The sequence below is a fragment of the Salmo trutta genome, chromosome 21, assembly GCF_901001165.1.
Source record: "Salmo trutta chromosome 21, fSalTru1.1, whole genome shotgun sequence".
In the NCBI taxonomy this organism is placed as follows: domain Eukaryota; kingdom Metazoa; phylum Chordata; class Actinopteri; order Salmoniformes; family Salmonidae; genus Salmo; species Salmo trutta.
This window is the reverse complement of record NC_042977.1, coordinates 35,257,172-35,278,939: the sequence shown is the minus strand read 5'-3', so window position 1 is coordinate 35,278,939 and position 21,768 is coordinate 35,257,172. Positions and strand designations below refer to the sequence as shown.

The 21,768-nt window shown below is 44.1% G+C and overlaps 1 protein-coding gene across 2 annotated transcripts; it reads left to right on the top strand.

Moving 5' to 3' along the window:
• Positions 1 to 11,226: 11,226 nt before the first annotated feature.
• nectin4b (nectin cell adhesion molecule 4b) lies at positions 11,227 to 21,668 on the top strand. 2 transcript variants are annotated; one of them, XM_029705401.1, is made up of 12 exons: positions 11,227 to 11,675; positions 11,818 to 11,930; positions 13,534 to 13,731; positions 13,909 to 14,076; positions 14,322 to 14,600; positions 14,688 to 14,805; positions 19,640 to 19,791; positions 20,005 to 20,170; positions 20,409 to 20,484; positions 20,612 to 20,674; positions 20,791 to 21,003; positions 21,130 to 21,489. In XM_029705401.1, the coding sequence occupies exons 2-12, from the start codon at positions 11,867 to 11,869 to the stop codon at positions 21,427 to 21,429; spliced, it is 1,797 nt and encodes a 598-aa protein (XP_029561261.1). In that variant the 5' UTR covers positions 11,227 to 11,675; positions 11,818 to 11,866; the 3' UTR covers positions 21,430 to 21,489. The 2 variants fall into 2 exon arrangements, with proteins under 2 accessions (XP_029561261.1, XP_029561262.1); XM_029705402.1 differs by having other exon boundaries at positions 11,227 to 11,930; positions 21,130 to 21,668.
• The last annotated feature ends 100 nt before the right edge of the window (positions 21,669 to 21,768 follow it).

Sequence of the window (21,768 nt, the reverse complement as noted above, 5' to 3'; positions counted from 1 at the left end):
CTGAAACACAGGCTTCTAGCGAGGGCAATTTTGGGGCTTCACCATGTTTCATTGAAATGTACAGCTGTGTGTCGTCCGCATAGCAGTGAAATTTAACATTATGTTTTCGAATGACATCCCCAAGAGGTAAAATATATAGTGAAAACAATAGTGGTCCTAGAACGGAACCTTGAGGAACACCGAAATTTACAATTGATTTGTCAGAGGATGAACCATTCACAGAGACAAACTGATATCTTTCCGACAGATAAGATCTAAACCAGGCCAGAACTTGTCCATGTAGACCAATTTGGGTTTCCAATCTCTCCAAAAGAATGTGGTGATCGATGGTATCAAAAGCGGCACTAAGATCTAGGAGCATGAGGACAGATGCAGAGCCTCGGTCTGACGTCATTAAAAGGTCATTTACCACCTTCACAAGTGCAGTCTCAGTGCTATGATGGGTCTAAAACCAGACTGAAGCGTTTCGTATACATTGTTTGTCTTCAGGAAGGCAGTGAGTTGCTGCGCAACAACTTTTTCTAAAATTTTTGAGAGGAATGGAAGATTCGATATAGGCCGATAGTTTTTTATAATTTCTGGGTCAAGATTCGGCTTTTTCAAGAGAGGCTTTATTACTGCCACTTTTAGTGAGCTTGGTACACATCCGGTGGATAGAGAGCCGTTTATTATGTTCAACATAGGAGGGCCAAGCACAGGAAGCAGCTCTTTCAGTAGTTTAGTTGGAATAGGGTCCAGTATGCAGCTTGAGGGTTTGGAGGCCATGATTATTTTCATCATTATGTCAAGAGATATAGTACTAAAACACTTTAGTATCTCCCTTGATCCTAGGTCCTGGCAGAGTTGTGCAGACTCAGGACAATGGAGCCCTGGAGGAATACCCAGATTTAAAGAGGAGTCCGTAATTTGCTTTCTAATGATCATGATCTTTTCCTCAAAGAAGTTCATAAATTTATTACTGCTGAAGTGAAAGCCATCCTCCATTTGCGAATGCTGCTTTTTAGTTAGCTTTGCGACAGTGTCAAAAAGAAATTTCGGATTGTTCTTATTTTCCTCAATTAAGTTGGAAAAATAGGATGATCGTGCAGCAGTGAGGGCTCTTCGATACTGCACGGTACTGTCTTTCCAAGCTAGTCGGAAGACTTCCAGTTTAGTGTGGCGCCATTTCCGTTCCAATTTTCTGGAAGCTTGCTTCAGAGCTCGTGTATTTTCTGTATACCAGGGAGCTAGTTTCTTATGACAGATGTTTTTAATTTTTAGGGGTGCAACTGCATCTAGGGTATTGCGCAAGGTTAAATTGAGTTCCTCGGTTAGGTGGTTAACTGATTCTTGTCCTCTGACGTCCTTGGGTAGGCAGAGGGAGTCTGGAAGGGCATCAAGGAATCTTTGGGTTGTCTGAGAATTTATAGCACGACTTTTAATCTTCCTTGGTTGGGGTCTGAGCAGATTATTTGTTGCAATTGTAAACGCAATAAAATGGTGGTCCGATAATCCAGGATTATGAGGAAAAACATTAAGATCCACAACATTTATTCCATGGGACAAAACTAGGTCCAGAGTATGACTGTGGCAGTGAGTAGGTCCAGAGACATGTTGGACAAAACCCACTGAGTCGATGATGGCTCCGAAAGCCTTTTGGAGTGGGTCTGTGGACTTTTCCATGTGAATGTTAAAGTCACCAAAAATTAGAATATTATCTGCTATGACTACAAGATCCGATAGGAATTCAGGGAACTCAGTAAGGAACACTGCATATGGCCCAGGAGGCCTATAAACAGTAGCTATAAAAAGTGATTGAGTAGGCTGCATAGATTTCATGACTAGAAGCTCAAAAGACGAAAACGTCATTGTTTTTTTTTTTGTAAATTGAAATTTGCTATCGTAAATGTTAGCAACACCTCCGCCTTTGCCGGATGCACGGGGGGTATGGTCACTAGTGTAACCAGGGGGTGAGGCCTCATTTAGCACAGTAAATTCATCAGGCTTAAGCCATGTTTCAGTCAGGCCAATCACATCAAGATTATGATCAGTGATTAGTTCATTGACTATAACTGCCTTGGAAGTGAGGGATCTAACATTAAGTAACCCAATTTTGAGATGTGAAGTATCACAATCTCTTTCAATAATGGCAGGAATGGAGGAGGTCTTTATACTAGTAAGATTACTGAAGCGAACACCGCCATTTTTAATTTTGCCCAACCTAGATCGAGGCACAGACACGGTCTCAATGGGGAAAGCTGAGCTGACTACGCTAACTGTGCTAGTGGCAGACTCCACTAAGCTGGCAGGCTGGCTAACAGCCTGTTGCCTGGCCTGCACCCTATTTCATTGTGGAGCTAGAGGAGTTAGAGCCCTGTCTATGTTCGTAGATAAGATGAGAGCACCCCTCCAGCTAGGATGGAGTCCGTCACTCCTCAGCAGGCCAGGCTTGGTCCTGTTTGTGGGTGAATCCCAGAAAGAGGGCCAGTTATCTACAAATTCTATCTTTTGGGAGGGGCAGAAAACAGTTTTCATCCAGCGATTGAGTTGTGAGACTCTGCTGTAGAGCTCATCACTCCCCCTAACTGGGAGGGGGCCAGAGACAATTAATCGATGCCGACACATCTTTCTAGCTGATTTACATGCTGAAGCTATGTTGCGCTTGGTGACCTCTGACTGTTTCATCCTAACATCGTTGGTGCCGACGTGGATAACAATATCTCTATACTCTCTACACTCGCCAGTTTTAGCTTTAGCCAGCACCGTCTTTAGATTAGCCTTAACGTCGGTAGCCCTGCCCCCTGGTAAACAGTGTATGATCGCTGGATGATTAGTTTTAAGTCTAATACTGCGGGTAATGGAGTCGCCAATGACTAGGGTTTTCAATTTGTCAGAGCTAATGGTGGGAGCCGTCGGCGTCTCAGACCCCACAACGGGAGGAGCAGAGACCAGAGAAGTCTCGGCCTCCGACTCCGACTCGCTTAACGGGGAGAACCGGTTGAAAGTTTCTGTCGGCTGAATAAGCGACACCGGTTGAGCATTCCTACAGCGTTTCCCTCCAGAAACCATGAGAAAGATGTCCGGCTGCGGGGACCGTGCGAGGGGGTTTATACTAACGTTACTATCTGTACTTGCTGGTGGCACAGACGCTGTTTCATCCTTTCCTACACTGAAATTACCCTTGCCTAACGATTGCGTCTGAAGCTGGGCTTGCAGCACAGCTATCCTTGCCGTAAGGCGATCGTTCTCCTGTATATTATGAGTACAACGACTGCAATTAGAAGGCATCATGTTAATGTTACTTAGCTTCGGCTGTTTGAAGTCCTGACGAACCATGTCCAGATAAAACCTCCGGGGTAGGAAAGTTGAATGAAAAAAAAAAATGAAATAAAAAAAAAATAAAAAAAAAAACAATACCTGGTAAAACTTTTTAATTCTGAGTGCTATGCATTTCTCTAGTATTTTTGCATCACAACATTGAAGTGTAAGAGGCCTCCAGTTTTTATGATAGACTGGATCTTTATATTTCCATCTGGGTCTTGTTTTAATAATAGTGAAATCAGACCTTCCTGCTGAGTACCTGACTTATACATTTCTACTTAACATTTATTTTTCTTAAAACTGAATTGTTGGTTAAGGGCTTGTAAGTAAGCATTTCACTGTAAGGTCTACCTGTTGTATTCGGCGCATGAGACAAATAACATTTGATTCATTGCTAAATGTACAAGCAGATAAATTTTTTCCAGTTTCTGGAAGACTACAACTTGTGTTGGGCAGTGCTTCGTGCTCTGGCAACCATCCCTCCCCCAAGGCAGACTTTTTTGAAAAGGAGGCAGACACTCCTTTTCAAACACAATCCTTTGGGCAAAACTGAAAGAACTGACCAGGCGCAATGGTTTCAAGTTATTCCTCTCATCAACAAGAATTCAACCATTTTTTATGTTTTATTAGCTATATGGTTCAACCATATATGTTTCCACCGGAATATAGCGAAGAGGATTCGAAACAAAGAGTTGGATTTAGCTAACTAATGATGTTAGAAGTGGCAGATCTTGTAAAAGAAATTCCAAAATAAATCAACTATTTAAAAAAAGAAAATTGGACCATCATCTTTGAAATGCAAGAGAAAGACCATAATGCATTATTCCAGCCCAGGTGCAATTTAGATTTTCGCTACTAGATGGCAGCAGTGTATGTGCAAAGTTTTAAACTGATCCAATGAACCATTGTATTTCTGTTCAAAATGTTGTATCAAGACTGCCCAAATGTGCCTAACTGGTTTATTAATAACTTTTCAAGTTCATAACTGTGCACTCTCCTCAAATAATAGCATCACTGTAATAGCTACTGTAATGGCTACTGTAAATTTGACAGTGCAGTTAGATTAACAATAATTTAAGCTTTCTGCCCATATCAGATATGTCTGTGTCCTGGGAAATTTTCTTGTTACTTACAACCTCATGCTAATCGCATTAGCCTACGTTAGCTCAACCGCCCCATGGGGGACCCACCAATCCTGAAGAAGCTAAGTAAGTTATTTTTCCTGCAAGCCACCTAGCTAGCTAACTTTAGTTTATCTACTGAAACCCATATTGTGTATTGCTGGCTAACATAGTATTTTGCTACAGTGGGGGGAAATCGAATAATTTTTCTGTAATATCTAGCTAACTATTTTGGTAGCTAAGTTAGCTAAACAACTACCGGTAGTCATATCCATACCTAAAATTAGAAGAGGTTTTACAATTGGAGATCTTTTGTATCTCGATTGTAAAACCTCTTCTCTTTTTAGTTGTAGATATGGCTACTAAACAGCAAGCTACAACATTACAACCAGCCAACTAAAGCTAGGTTTACCAGCAAACATTAGCACATGACTAGAGTTTGCTAGCTAGTTAGCCTGGCGCCTGCTAACTTGTTATGCATGTCTGTTACTGAATACTACCTCACAGAATGGAAGCAGCAGCCAACGAAAACATCTCCCTGATCGTCGGCAAACAAGGGCGACCTACTTTGCCAACACCACGACCAGCTGGTGCAACTAGGGATGGCTATGGATGAGGTCCTCTGCGTTCTTCTACGTCTAGATATTCCTCAAAGGACGTCACCCCCAACGAGCGGAGGATCTTCTACAATGAGTCGACCCAGCGAGCCAGCACCCCAGTCCATTCAGCAGTCTGCCCAGGTCAGCGATGCCCTTTTGTCTCTTCCAGACAAATATGATGGGATTCCATCCAAATGCCGTGGCTTCCTCCTCCAGTGCTCACCTCTATTTTTCTCATCAAACAGGAGCCCCCACCACCGAGATGTCCAAAGTTGCCACGGTTATTTCCCTGCTAACCGGGCGGGCGTTGGGGTGCGTGGGCTACGGCTGCCTGGGAGTGAGGAGAGGAGGAGCTGGGTTTCTATTGAAGGTGTATGGCTATGTTCAGAGGAGTCCTCGATCATCCACCGGAGGGCAGAGAGGGTTGTGAGCGCCTACTCCAACAGTGGACCAGACCGCTGCGGAGTACGCCCTCACCTTCCGTACAGTGGCAGCATTCAGTGGATGGAATGAGCCGGTTCTCCGCTCCTTATTCAGAAGAGGATTGTGCAGGGAGGTCCAGATGAAGTTGTCATGCCAAGACAACACCCTCTCATTGGACGCATTCATCGCGATGGCCACCCGTCTGGATAACCTCCTTCGGGAGTGTCGGCACTCCCATCGCCTCTCTCCCTCCTTCGTTGACTGATCTGAGTCTGAACCCATAGACATAGGGGCCGAAGGGCTCCCTGCAGCTGAGCATTGGAGACAGCTGGGGCTCTGTCCCTATTGTGGTCAAGCGAGGCACCAGCTTCAACGGTGTCCGCTACGTCCCAACCCGGGAGCCACTAGAGCAGAGGGATGGCCCTGTGATCATCCGTCTCCAGGGGTAGGTGTGAGTATTACATCATCATCCTTCTCCACCATACCCTTTTTTAGTACCCGATTTCACTACCTGGCTGTACCTTTCTACAGTTCTAGTGGACTGCGGTGCCGCAGGGAATTTTATTGACCAGGTCCTTGCCTCCTCCCTGAACATAACATCATACCCACTCTCTTCTCCATTTCCGGTTCAAGAGCTGGATAACCAACCACTGGGATCTGGGACAATCACACACATCACAGCACCACTCACCATCACCGTGGGACCTCTGCACCAAGAAAACCTTCCCTCCTCATCATCCAGGCACCCGTACACAAAGTCATCCTCGGCCTCGTATGGCTCCCAAGCCACAACCCCACCATCTCCTGCTCGAGGATGGAGACCATGGCCTGGGCACCCGGATGTCAGAAGACCTGCTTTCCTTTACCCTGTGGTTCCACGTCAGTTGAGAGTCCTGTGGTTGCCCTCCAGGCCAACATCCTGGAGGTTTACCAGGTTCTCCGGTAGGTTTTCTCCAAGACCCTCGCCACCTGTCTCCCTCTTCATTGCCCCTGGGACTGTGCCATCGACCTGCTAACAGACTCTGCATCTACCCACTGTCGGTGGCTGAAAGCAAGGCTATGGAGGAATACATCAAGGAGGCTCTCCAACAGGATTTCATCTGCCCATCCACTTCCCCTGCGTCGGCAGGTTTCTTCTTCGTGGCCAAGAAGGAGGGGGGTCTTCGTCCATGTATTGACTACAGAGGTCTCAATGCCATCACCACCAAGTACCGCTACCCCCTCCCATTGATGCCGGCCACCATTGAACAGCTCCGCAAGGCCTGTTTTTTTTACCAAGCTGGACCTGCGTAGTGCCTACAATTTGATCTGCATCCAGGAGGGGGATGAATGAAAGACGGCCTTCAGCACGATGTCTGGGCACTACGAGTACTTGGTGATGCCTTATGGATTAGCCAATGCTCTGTCAGTGTTCCAGGTATTACTGAACGAGGTGCTTTGGGACATGCTTGGGCATCAGGTGGTCGTATAAATCAACGACATCCTGATTTTCTCGGCCACCTTGAAGTAGCACATTGCCCACATCGGGGGAGTCCTGGCATGCCTCCTGGAGAACCATCTGTATGTCAAAGTGGAGAAGTGCCAGTTCCAACAGGCCGCTGTCTCCTTCTTGGGATATCGGATCAGCCCACAGGGAGTGGTTATGGAGGAGAGGAAAATAAATATAGTCAGGTCATGGCCAGTCCCAACCACCATAAAGGGACAACAACGTTTTTGGGGGTTTGCCAACTTCTACCGCCACTTCATTAGGAACTTCAGCTTCATCGCCTCTCCTCTCACCTCTCTCCTCAAAGGTGCTCCCCCTAGGTTGGTGTGGAATCCTGCGGCCGATGAGGCCTTCTGCCTACTGCTGAAACACCCAGATCCTACGCTGCCCTTCGTGGTGGAGGTGGATGCCTAAGAAGTTGGTGTGGGGGCCGTCCTGTCACAACCTCAAGTTACTCCACAAGAATTGTATCCATGTGCATACTCTAAAAAACTGTCTTCTGCAGAAAGGAACTATGACATCAGTGATCAGGAGCTCCTGGAGGTGAAGTTGGCATTAGAGGAGTGGAGCCACGGACCCGTTTCTCATCTTCAATGACCATTGGAACCTGGAGTACATACGGACAGTGAAGCGGCTGAACCCGCATCAAGGAAGATGGGCCCTTTTCTTTACAAGATTCAACTTCACCCTGTCATACCGCCCAGGTTCAAAGAACATCAAAGTCGATGCCCTGCCCCGTCTCCATGATTCGGGAGAGGTTCCAGTCCTGAGTGTGCCCATCATACAGCCATCCCAATTCGTTGCACTCGTGCTTTGGGACATAGAAGTGGACATACACCAGGCTCTGGAGAGGGATCCGTGCCTGCTACCTGTCCTCAGGAGCGTTCCTATGGAGGTAAGGGATTGGCTATTGAACTGGGCGCACACATCCCTTGCTGCTGGACACCCAGGTATCACCCACACCACTCAATCCATCTCCGTGAAGTACTGGTGGCCCACCTTGGCGCAGGACGTCACCGCCACATCAACTCCTGCTCTGTATGTGATCAAACCAAGTCTCCCCGGCACACCCCAGCAGGGAGACTCCTTCCCCTTCCCTTGCCTCAGCGGCTTTGGTCCCATCTATCTATAGATTTTATTACTGATCTTCCCTTGTCTGATAGTTTCACCACTGTTAGGTTTTTTGTGGACAGATTCTCCATATCCTGCCATTTTATCCCTCTCTCAGGTCTCCCTACCGCTCTCTGGGTCGCTGAGGCATTGTTCCAGCAGGTCTTCGGCACTATGGCTTTCCAACTGACATAATCTCCGACCGTGGTCACCAATTCACGTTGCGAGTATGGAAAGCTTCTACCCCCAAGCCATAAGACTCCTGAACAGCTAATCAAATGGCTACCCAGACTATTTGTTTGTAAATACCTTACCTTTACCTTGTGCAGAGCTAGGGGTTGGAAGAGCATGTTGGTGGAATCAGATTATGTACCACCTACAACAAAATACACAGTTTAACCACCCCACTAACTGTATTGATCTCTATTAGACTGGCTAGCTTAGCATACCTAACATGGACATTTCAATACTGTCTGCTTGCTGTTAACTAACTAGCATCACTAAATTGGCAGCAAGATTGCTATCCAGTTGAGACTGTCTGAGAACCAACTAACCAACCATAGACGATTTATACACATTCATCATTGCTAACGTTACCAACACACAAACAGAGGGTGAGTTAGCTATAGCAACAATTATGTTTGTAGTAACGGAGTGTTTTCCAGACAAGGGTGGAATAGATGGTTACCAGATTGAGCTACTCTTATTTGCTAACATTAGGTAGCTTATGTTAGCTAAAGTCAGTCAAAGATAGAATGAACAAACAAACATGTTTACTCTGCTGAAGGTAGTTACCAGTCTAGCAGTGACTACCATGGCATTGGCGAAATTGATTGACAGTGTGTATACCAAATAATATAGCTATACGATTTAGCTGATGGCTTTCAGAGTTCAATACATGTTGTGGAAAAATTCTTACACAGGGACACTCGAAGTCAATCTTAAATGAATCATTGTTTATTTGCAGCCATAAGACTCCTGAACATCTAATCAAATGGCTACCCAGACTATTTGCATTGTGTCCCCCCTTTTACGCTGCTGCTACTCTGTTATTATCTATGCATAGTCACTTTAATAACTCTACCTACATGTACATATTACCTACAATACCTCGACTAACCGGTGCCCCTGCACATTGACTCTGTACCAGTACCCCCTGTATATAGCCTCGCTATTGTCACCGTACTTCTGCACTGTAAATATTTATTACTTCTATTTGTTACTTTTTTGGTATTTTCTTAAAACTGCATTATTGGTTAAGGGCTTATAAGTAAGCATTTCACTGTAAGGTCTGTTGTATTGTGACAAATAACCTTTGATTTGATTTGATTTTGTAACATTAGCTAGCTAGCTAGCTTAGCTAGTCCAGCTAGGCTAGTAAGCTAGCTAATGTTAGGTTACCTCTAATTGAGAATCTTCCATTTTGTTGTGAAGGAAAAAAATCGATGGTATCGCATCACTTCTCAGCTGTAGTCAAAATGGATTCCCCATCAGTTCAGCCTGAAAATCCCTCTGATAATCTTTGGTCACCGCAAGCAGCATCATTCTTGATAGATGCAAGCCACTGGCAGAATTGTGGTAAATCTCTGGTAGATAGAACGATGAAAGATAACATGTTTTCGTGCTTGTTTGTAATTAGCACAGCCAGGCACAGAACACCACACAGGTATGATGACAAGCAAATATTGTCTAAAGAAATCTGGCACACAGAAGTTCTGAGATTGATGTGTGTTTTTTTACCTTTATTTAACTAGGCAAGTCAGTTAAGAACAAATTCTTATTTTCAATGACAGCCTAGGAACAGTGGGTTAACTGCCTTGTTCAGGGGCAGAACAACAGATTTGTACCTTGTCAGCTCGGGGATTCAAACCTGCAACCTTTCGGTTACTAGTCCAACACTCTAACCACTAGGCTACCTTGCCACCCTGGAGTGCCAGACTTTGTGGTTGACTATGAGCAGACTCATACATAGGAAGTTGAAACTTCACGATTCTACCAGTGAAATGAAAATGTGCTAGTATTAGCTTGTGGTTTGGATAATTGTGTTTATGATAAAAATGTAATGTTGTTAATATAGTAATGACTATATGCCGTGGCAGAGCCAAGGTGAAATTCCCCTTTGATGTTATTGTGTTTCCATCAATACTTGTGGCGAGCCTAATCAACAACCTCTGGTTGAAGGTATTGAAGTTCACAGTTAGCCATTGTTATGTAAATGGTGCTGAAAAGTACCCAGGGCCTTGCCTTGGCTCCAAGATTGAGCTGGTCTGACAGAGCCATGGCCCAGTGAGATACGGGTGCCGGCCCAGGTAGATAGAAACAGAAGAGTCTGAGACTTTTGGGTAAAACACTGGGGTACATCCTCACTGGAAATGAAGCACAAGTGTCTCCTAGGCTACAATATCTCATGCATCACCATTATTTACATACACAAATAACTGGTCATGGAACTGTATTCAAAACAAATTCAAAACAATAACCACTTCAATAGTTAAATAAAGGTTCAAATCAAAAAATATCTAAATAAAATAATAGAGAATCAGCAATATGCCAGATTTCATCTCCACAGTAACATGAACTCACAAGACCAAAAACACAATAACATTCTAGTCCTGGTAGTAAAATACATGTCTGTGAACCTCAACCAACCTGTTTACTTTTTCAAAATGGTCTTGGTCTGAAACAGGAATGACAAATTTAGACCTTATATCATGCATTTTTGTAACAACAGCATCATCCTTTTTTAAATGTTTAATGACGGCATAGGAACCGTGGGTTAACTGCCTTGTTCAGGGGCAGAACGACAGATTCGATCTTGCAACCTTTCGGTTACAAGTCCAACGCTCTAAGCACTAGGCTACAAGCCGCCCCCTTGTGAATACCCATAATTAATATCAAACAAAACATCTACAATTCCGGGCCAATATATGACTGTAGACCTCAGTAAGAGTGAAAGTGACCAATTAGACGTCAACTTTACTTATTGAAGTGAGATTTTATCTGATTCAATAGTCATTTCCATTAATCTGGCCAAATACGTTTAGATTTAAACACGACTAGAGCCATTTGAGAATAGACCACTTATAAATTAGGTGTACAGTATTGTGCATTGCATTGTGTCAAATAAAATAATTCACTGTTGTATGGTCAGACTTAAAAGACAAAAAAGGAGGCTACTTTACGTATGATAATTAGGGGGTGGAGAGAGACGCAGGCAGTAACATATGTATACAACACTGGAATGCAAAAGCTTGAGCAAAGTGTAAATTCGAGAATTAGAGACATTTCACAGAATAATGTTAGTCTTGTGTAGGCTAGTGACTTAATCTAATTCTGTTCCGATGTTGTGTTACCCGATTGTCTGGTGTTTTGCAACTGTTCGAGTTGGAATTAACGTTTTACCTCGTGCGTCAGGTAGGCTACGGACTACGAATTCCTGGAGAGAGTGAGCGAAAGAAATGTTTGAAAAGTAAACCGAAAAGTTGGGACCTTTTTTCTTGTTACTGAATATTTGGAATGTAGTTATACTGTAGAAAATGGGTACACAATTTGTGTGCTACTGTAAATAAATCGAGCAGCTTTGGTTTTATTGGCAAGAACTACGAAGAGACACGAACACCTGACGCACAGTCCACCGTAAGCTTGTCTACAAATGTTTCTCCAAATAGGCTACTCCAATGGCAACACGTTACTCTCATGTTTCTAATAATAATAATAATGAGATGACGAAAATGCATTATTTCATACCATTTTGAAGCTTGTTGTTGAACTTGGATAGATTTTGGAACTCCCTAAGATTGATTTTGGGAGTGCCACTGAATCAAGGGATGGAGTTACCTGTCCGGGGCCAGAGCCAGTGGGGCACAGCGTGGTTGGTGCTATGGGCATTTGGTAAGATTTGGGAATGTTTATTTGGTTTTTTTTCTTTAAAAAAAATACAATTAGGCTTCACATTTGTATGGTGTATAACAATGACAGTATAAGGAAAGGGAGTTGTGACAAGTACGGATCGGCATCATAGAAATGTAGTAGCGTAACATTCTTTGGAAAACAAAGTGCAGGCTACTTCCCTGCTCTATCTTTTTGTTTTGATTAGTAGTGAGTGTTTCAACAAACACATTTTTGTAGCATGTGTAGGCCTATACCTGTGTTTAAAAGTAAGCTTCCTTTGTGGTAAGTGCACTCTGTCAGTGTGTTAATATTGGCCTTCGCATAACTGCCAAACTGAGGTGTGATAAAGGTCAATGAATGCCATGAACAGGAAAAGCAAGTAACACAGCTTTGTGGCACAAACGACCTCTGTCTGAGGCCCTGTGTGCGCCTGTCTGTTTCCCCCGTTTTAAAATAGGTCACAACGAGTCCCTTTTTGTGTTCACTAGAAATGTGTGAGCCTGTGTGTGAGTTTGTTTGCATTCCTCTGTGGGTCTGTGTCCTTGTGTGGTTGAAATGAACGGAATAACTCGTATACAGGTAACATGCCCCAAAATAAAGGAAACACTTGGATAAATGAGAGATACAAATTATATTCAAAGCTGGTGCGGTTCCTGAGTTAATTAAGCAAGTTACCCGTTATTTTGGCTACCATGGCTCGAAGAAGAGATGTATATTTATTTAACTAGACAAGTCATTTAAGAACAAATTCTTATTTTACAATGACGGCCTACCCTGGCAAAACCCTCCCCTAACCCCAGATGATGCTGGGACAATTATGCACCGCCCTATGGGACTCCCGATCACAGCCGGTTGTGATACAGCCCGGGATCGAACCAGGGTCTGTAATGACACCTCTAGCACTGAGATGTAGTGCCTTAGACCGCTTAGCCATTCGGGAGCCTTAAGATCTCAGTGACTTTGAAAGGAGCATAGGGTGGTGGAATAGAGGCCTGAGGGCATACAGTCTGTGAATGTAATGTTTTTAAAATTGTATAATCTGCCTTAATTTTTCTGGACCCCAGGAAGAGTACTCTGTCAGGGGATCCATAATAAATACAAATAGGGGGTTTAAAGGTTGTGTGTGTGTGTGTGTGTGTCTCGGTCACCAAATCTCAACCCAATTGAACACTTGTGGGAGATTCTGGAGTGTTGCTTGAGACTGCGACTCCACCACCATCAACAAAACACCAAATTATGGATTTTCTCGTGGAAGAAGGGTGTCGAGTTCCAGACACTTGTAGAATCTATGCCAGGGCGCATTGAAGCTGTTCTGGCAGTTTGTGTTGGGCCAACGCCCTATTAACACTTTACAGTATGTTGGTGTTTTCTTTATTTTGGCAGTTACATGTATGTGCCATGGTCTTTTAACTGCGGGTGTAATCATTAATGAGTGAAGGAATCATTAACTACAGACAGTCTATACCCACCTCAAAACTTCAAAGGGCAATGTTTGCGATTCCTTGTTTGTTATAGTGATGATGCATTACTCTTTCTCCACCCCGTCACTCACCCTGTTTCGCTTTCTCTAACACACACACACACACACCTCTTTCTCATACAGCAGTGTGTGTGAGGGGTGGGTTTGTGGAGCCTCCTCCGTCCTTCTCCCTGCGATCCTTGACGGAGGATGAGACGCGGCTGCCCTGTCAGTTTCAAGTTCAGGAGGAGGAGCAGGTAGTTCAGGTCAGCTGGTTCAAGGAGCTACCTGATGGCACCAAGGAACAAATCATCACTGCCCACCTCACAGAGGGACACACAGGTTGGTACTACATGCCCTCACCAACTCACACAGAGTAGACCCCCATCTTAACCACTTAGTCACTCAATCACTATAATCATAATGTTGTTTTCTTGCATTTGTCTGCAATGATTGTAATGTTTACCAGGAATAAATCTGTCTTTGTCTCTCTGTTTGTCTCTGTCTTATGTCTGTCAGAGTTTGGGCGGTACTCTGGGAGAGTGAGGTTTGAGAGCAGTACCCCCACAGTGGACTCTGCCCTGCTCATCATGAACACGGAGGAGTCTTATGAGGGGAAATACACCTGTCACATCAGCACATTCCCCTATGGGAACTTTGAGAGGCAGCTGTCACTCACTGTGTGGAGTAAGACTAATTACTTTCACCATCCTCTTCATCATAGTTGTAAACCATGTGACTATTTTCGTTGTTATACTCATCATAGTCATTTCCTGTTAATAACCCCACATTTGACTTGATTTGTTGGCGTCAACCACGGAAGGAAATCTCTGTTCTGACTGACCAAAACCTTACTTACGCACTCGATTTACCTGCACAACATGGAATCTCATATAGCCTGGCCCTGCCCCTCTACCTCCCTTCCCCCCCAGCCCTACCAATCTCTTCTCTGGACCCGGTGGTTCTGGAGGAGGGCCAGTCCTTCCGCATAGCTGCCTCCTGCCGCTCCGTGGCCCGTCCTCCACCTCGACTGACCTGGGATACGGATCTCCCTGGTCAGACGCAGAACCGCAGCTCCGAGGGCGGGGCCGTGTCCACCCACTTCTCCCTGCACCCCCTGAGGAGTATGAACGGCATGCGGCTGGACTGCCTCGTCTGGCACCCTGCTCTGGAGCAACCCCGGAGGATCAGTAACCGCCTGGTGGTGCAATGTGAGTTTACCCTCAGCTGTCACTATGGTGGGGTAGTATAGTTAAATGGCCATGCTTGGATTAAAGTGACAAAGTTGATGTTGACAGTTCCCCCAGATGCAGCTGTCACTGGCTATAATGGAAACTGGTACATGGGACTGAAGGGAGCTGAACTCAAGTGTGAGACTGGAGGAAACCCCAAACCACAGAGCTTCACCTGGACCAGGTATTACCTGTCTGACTATTTCTGTCTGTCATTATTTGCGTAATGTAACACTCTGCACTAAAAATGTACTATTCTAATATTTGCAAAAGAAACACACATGCAGGATAAAGTGTCAACTAGAGGAGGGTGTCTTCCTCTTTGTTCCATTCAATATGGAATAAATACATTGTCGAGTTACAGAATTAGAGAACCGATTGAAAGGGAGACATTTTCACACGAGTGAGCGATCCAGGGAGGGGAGGGAGCCATGGAGGGAGGAAGCGCTGGAGACGCCTCTTAAGCACTTAATCATAGTGCCTCGCTTTAAATATCACTCTAATACACTGTAAAACACAGGGTCTGCGCGTAATTAAAGATTCTTCTCTGAGCATTACAATAATGACAGAACACACAATTAAATACTCACTATTGCAACATGCTAACAAATCGTGTGTCAGTTTCCGCAGTAGTTAAAAATAATTGAAGGAGAGATACTTTTCCAAAATTGCTCTAAATGTACTGTATATAGAGTATCACATTTATGGCATGTTTCTAAAACCTTAATGCATTTGAATGAAAATAAACCCTGTCAGTATAATTATTGTCAAACATGTATTCAGTGTCAGATGTAATCTCTGGCTTTGATTCCATTATAAAGGATTGGTAATAAGGTGGGGCTGAGTGAGTAAGAAGAGAAATGTGAGAAGCCCCTTGTTGGGGTGAACAGTAAAATGGCAGCCTGGCTGGCACAGTGAAACTTGGGCAACTTGAGCCCTCTCAGTGGACCTAGTTCCTGGTGGGATCAGAAACTGCCTCTCTATTATACTTCCTGGGACGTCTGAGCTTATTCAGGGGCCTCTTAGTCTTCCTTCATATAGTAGTTGGCTCATACCAAGCCAAGCGGCATTTGTCTATTCAGATCAATAGGAGCAGTAATTAAACTGGTTTTACAGATAAATGAAAATTGCTGGTTTCCCTTTTGTGGTAAACCTGATGTAACAAATGTATTTTGCTAAAACACCTCACCAATGCACACTGACCTATTGTTTGGATGTAATTATAGGCTACTTCTGTGTAGCTTAGCTGACATTCCCTTCAGAGGTTTATATTCTGGTAATGTCTAGCTGAACAAAAGGCTTCATTTTTTTTTTCATAAATTGACTTAGAACTTTTAAATTAAGAATTGATCAACCCTGCCCAATACATCTGCCTTCATGAACATAGCCGTTGTTTCATGCAGTGAGTCTGCTATTCCATTAGTCATACAGTGCATTCCGAAAGTATTCAGACGCCTTCACTTCTTCCACATTTTGTCACGTTACAGCCTTATTCTAAAATGGATTAAATCTTTTTTTCCCTTAATCTACACACAATGCCCCATAATGAAAGTTTTTTTTGTTGTTGTTGAAATGTTAGCAAATGTATGTATGTATGTATGTATGTGTGTATATATATATATATATATATTAGTACCAAGGGTACCAAAACATTTCTGCCAGCATTGAAGGTCCCCAAGAACACAGTGGCCTCCGTCATTCTTAAATGGATGAAGTTTGGAACCATCAAGACTCTTCCTAGAGCTGGCTGCCCGGCCAAACTGAGCAATCGGGGGAGAAGGGCTTTTGTCCGGGAGGTGACCAAGAACCTGATGGTCACTCTGACAGAGCTCCAGAGTTCCTTTGTGGAGATGGGAGAACATTTCAGAAGGACAACCATCTCTACAGTTCTCCACCAATCAGGCCTTTATGGTAGAGTGGCCAGACGGAAGCCATTCCTTAGTAAAATGCACATGACAGCCTACTTGGAGTTTGCCAAAAGGCACCTAAAGGACTGTCAGACCATGAGAAACAAGATTCTCTGGTCTGATGAAACCAAGATTGTACTCTTTGGCGTGAATGCCAAGCGTCACATCTGGAGGAAACCAGGCACCACTCGTCACCTGGCCAATGCCATCCCTACAGGGAAGCATAATGGTGGCAGCATCATGCTGTGGGAACGTTTTTCAGCGGCAAGGACTGGGAGACTAGTCCAGGATCGAGGGAAAGATGAACAGAGAAAAGTACAGAGATCCTTGATGAAAACCTGATCCAGAATGCTCAGGACCTCCATAAATGTGATATTTCAGTTTTTTGTCTTGTCATTATGGGGAATTGTGTGTAGATAAAAACAAAACACTTTAATCCATTTTAGAGTAAGGCTGTAACGTAACAAAATGTGGAAAAAGTGAAGGGGTCTGAATACTTTACGAATGCACTGTAAGTACATTCATACACACACACACAGTTGAAGTCGGAAGTTTACATACACCTTAGCCAAATACATTTAAACTCAGTTTTCAAAACTCCTGACATTTAATCCTTGTAAAATTCCCTGTCTTAGGTCAGTTAGGATCACCACTTTATTTTAAGAATGTGAAATGTCAGAATAATAGTAGAGATAAAAGATTAAATAAATCGTTATTTCTTTCATCACATTCCCAGTGGGTCAGAAGTTTACATACACTCAGTTAGTATTTGGTAGCATTGCCTTTTAATTGTTTAACTTGGGTCAAATGTTTCGGGTAGCCTCCCACAATAAGGTGGGTGAATTTTGGCCCATTCCTCCTGACAGAGCTGGTGTTACTGAGTCAGGTGTGTAGGCCTCGCTCGCACATGCCTTTTCAGTTCTGCCCACAAACTTTCTATGGGATTGAGGTCAGGGCTTTGTGATGGCCACTCCAATACCTTGACTTTGATGTCCTTAAGCCATTTTGCCACAACTTTGGAAGTATGCTTGGGGTCATTGTGCATTTAGAAGACCCATTTGCGACCAAGCTTTAACTTCCTGATTGATGTCTTGAGATGTTGCTTCAATATATCCACATAATTTTCCTGCCTCATGATGCTATTTTGTGACGTGCACCAGTCCCTCCTGCAGCGAAGCAACCCCGCAACATGATGCTGCCACCCCATGCATCACGGTTGGGATGGTGTTCTTCGGCTTGCAAGCCTCCCCCTTTTCCTCCAAACATAACAATGGTCATTATGACCAAACAGTTTTATTTTTGTTTCATCAGACCAGAGGTTGCAATCCGTAGTCTGGCTTTTTTTATGGCGGTTTTGGAGCAGTGGCTTCTTCCTTGCTGAGCGGCCTTTCAGGTTATGTTGATATAGGACTCGTTTTACTGTGGATATAGATACTTTTGTACCTGTTTCCTCCAGCATCTTCACAAGGTCCTTTGCTGTTGTTCTGGGATTGATTTGCACTTTTCGCACCAAAGTACGTTCATCTCAAGGAGACATAACGTGTCTCCTTCCTGAGCGGTATGATGGCTGCGTAGTCCCATGGTGTTTATACTTGCGTACTATTGTTTGTACAGATGAACGTGGTACCTTCAGGCGTTTGGAAATTGCTCCCAAGGATGAACCAGACTTGTGGAGGTCTACATTTTATTTTCTGAGGTCTTGGCTGATTTCTTTTGATTTTCCCATGATGTCAAGCAAAGAGGCACTGAGTTTGAAGGTAGGCCTTGAAATACATCCACAGGTACACCTCCAATTGACTCAAATGATGTCAATTAGCCTATCAGAAGCTTCTAAAGCCATAACATCATTTTCTGGAATTTTCCAAGCTGTTTAAAAGCACAGTCAACTTTGTATGTAAACTTCAGACCCACTGGAATTGTGAAACAGTAAATTATAAGTGAAATAATCTGTCTGTAAACAATTGTTGGAAAAATTACTTGTGTCATGCACAAAGTAGATGTCCTAACCGACTTGCCAAAACTATAGTTTGTTAACAAGAAATTTGTAGAGTGGTTGAAAAACAAGTTTTAATGATTCCAACCTAAGTGTATGTAAACTTCCGACTTCAACTGTGTGTGTAACCGATGTGAAATGGCTAGTTAGTTAGCGGTGGTGCGCGCTAATAGCATTTCAATCAGTGATGTCACTCGCTCTGAGACTTGAAGTAGGGTTTCCCCTTGCGTCACAAGGGCCGCGGCTTTTGTGGCGCGATGGGTAACGATGCTTCGTGGGGTGTCAGTTGATGTGTGCAAGGGTCCCTGGTTCGAGCCCAGGTTGGGGCGAAGAGAGGGATGGAACCTACACTGTAACGTGTGTGTGTGTGTGTGTAATATATATATATATATATATATATACACACACACAAGTATGTGGATACCCCTTCAAATTAGTGGATTGAGCTATTTCAGCCACACCCGTTGCTGAAAGGTGTATAAAATCGAGCACACCGCCATGCAATCTCCAGACAAACACTGGCAGTAGAATGGCCTTACTGAAGAGCTCAGTGACTTTCAACATGGCACCATCATAGGATGCCACTTTCCCAACAAGTCAATTTGTAAAATGTATTCCCTGCTAGAGCTGCTGTAAATACTGTTTTTGTGAAGTGGTAGGTCACACACGCTCACAGAACGGGTCCGCAGAGTGCCGACGCATATAGCACTTAAAAAATTGTCTGTCCTTGACTGGCCTGCACAGAGCCCTGACCTCAGCCCCATCAAACACCTTTGGGATGAATTGGAACGCCTACTGCGAGCCAGGCCTAATCGCCCAACATCAGTGCCCGACCTCACTAATGCTCATGGCTGAATTGAAGTATGTCCCCGCAGCAATGTTCCAACATCTAGTGGGAAGCCTTCCCAGAAGAGTGGAGGCTCTTATAGCAGCAAAGGGAGGACCAACTCCATATTAATGCCCATGATTTTGGAATGAGATATTTGATGAGCAGGTTTCCACATACTTTTGGTCATGTAGTGCATGTTAAGTAGGTTACGATTACATTGTTGAGTAGCTCAGTATTAATATGGGCATTCTTCTTTAATTTCCTGTATGTGTTTTGTCTCCATCTGCAGGGGTGGTAAGGCCCTGCCAGACGGTCTTACTGTGAATGGAGCAAGGCTTCTGTTTGGCCGAGCCCTGAGACAGAATGACACTGGAGTTTATGAATGTGTGGTGAACAACGGCATTGGGACAAGGAAAGTAGAATCGAACATCACAGTGACAGGTAATGGGCAAAGTTACTCCTGTATTTTGGGAGAACCTGGACAGCATAATAGAACTTATCTCCCGATGTGTTTGGTACCATTTGTGCAACATTGCTGCCCCCTTGTGATGATCTGAAATACCAACCTTGCTCAAATAGAAAATCCGCAACTTAACTAGATCACTGCAGTTGGTCGTTTGTTTACAATTGTGTATGTTCCCTTCCCTCACATAGAGAAAATTCGCAGTGTGCAGGAAACCACTGTTGACACTCTAGTGATGATCATTATAGTTGTGGCTGCTGGGGTTTTGGTCATCGTCATGATCATCATCATCATCTTAGTCAACCGATACCACAGGCGCAAAAACAGAAAATTAGAGATGGAGCTTAGTGAAAGAACGTGAGTTGATTTCCACAATACTTTGCTCCCCCTTTCCATTTTAGTCATTTAGCAGATTCTGTTATCCAGAGCGACTTACAGCAGCAATTAGGGTTAAGTGCCTTGCACAAGGGCACATCTGCAATTGTTCACCTAGTCGGCTCTGGGATTCAGACCAGCAACCTTTTGGTTACTTGCCCAATGCTCTTAACCCCTATCCTCAAATCCCCTTCAGTTTGACATTCTCTGTCTTTCACAGGTTAAAAATCAACACACTCTCCAGACAGGACTCCTCCCGGAGACTCAACTCTGTCAGCACAGACCCCAGAGGACAGGTACTCAGTACTTTACATACTCAACTGGAAATTTGAGCAAAATAGATGATAAACTATAATGATCAGTTAGTATCTACTTGTGAATGACTGTGATACCCCAAATTATTCTCTCTACTTTTCACCCCAGAATGAAGACTGTACACTACTTAGACTAGACAGTAGAATGAAAAACAGCCTAATGTCCCTTGAGGTGAGTTCCATAAAATACTTTTAAGCAATATTATACATTTACAACATTATGTCCACTATCAAAGATTTTTTACATTGACGTTTAATATATGGCATTATTTGGATCCCTCCTGTTAGGACCGCCCCATCTACATAGGCAGTGAATCATCCCTGGGTGGGAGGCGGGGGACTGTTGGAGAGGGGGATGTGGATTACCTAGGCCGCCCTGTCCTGTACCAGTCTAGCTGGCATGAGGGCAGAGAGAGTATGAGGGGCGCTGAGATGGAGGGCGAGAGGGAAGAGCGCAGACGAAGGGTGGAGTCGTACCTGAAGAGAAGCAATATGTCCCTGGTGTGTATTTGTCTGATCAAGGAAGAGTATACGTAAAAGCTTAAATGCACATTGTTTATTCTGTAATAACTCACAGGCCTATCTGTTTTTCTCAATGCCTTGCAATATGTGGTCTCAATTTTGCAGGACTCTGGCCTTCCTTCCTCCCTTGTCCCCATCAAGCCCCAGGACCAGGATGGCAGTGTGGGGCCCACAGACATCCCCCCAATGCTCAGTGACCTGTGTGGCCAGAGGGAGGGGGTGACCAAAGGGGAAGACTGGGGCCACAGACGTGCTGTGCTGGAGGTTGATGAGGCAGACTGTGACACCAGTTCTTACCAGATCTCAGAGGCGCTCTCCAACCACTTCCACTACAGCAACGGGTTCCTGCGGCCCAAACCACACTCCAACGCCATCCTCCTACACCCCAGAGGACAGATCATCTAGACATGGGAGGCTTGGCTGAAAAGGGAACTGCCCTCAGCTCCACCCTAACCTAGTGGTCATTATACAGAAATGAGGGTTTGGCAACTTCATGCTCACATTCATTGCCATGTGTCTTTTTTTATCAGCATTGTCTTCTTGTATGTCCTATGTAAACAAAATGTACTAGTCTAAGTAGAGATTGGACAAGATTGCACCATCACTTTGTATCAACTATAAACCCAGTCTTGTGTAAGCACTCATCAGTTGTGATTGTGCTATCATTTTAGCTAACCTTATAGTTCTGATATCCAAATATATCCTGACCTTGTGAGTTAGTTATTTTCATGTTCATTTCAACAA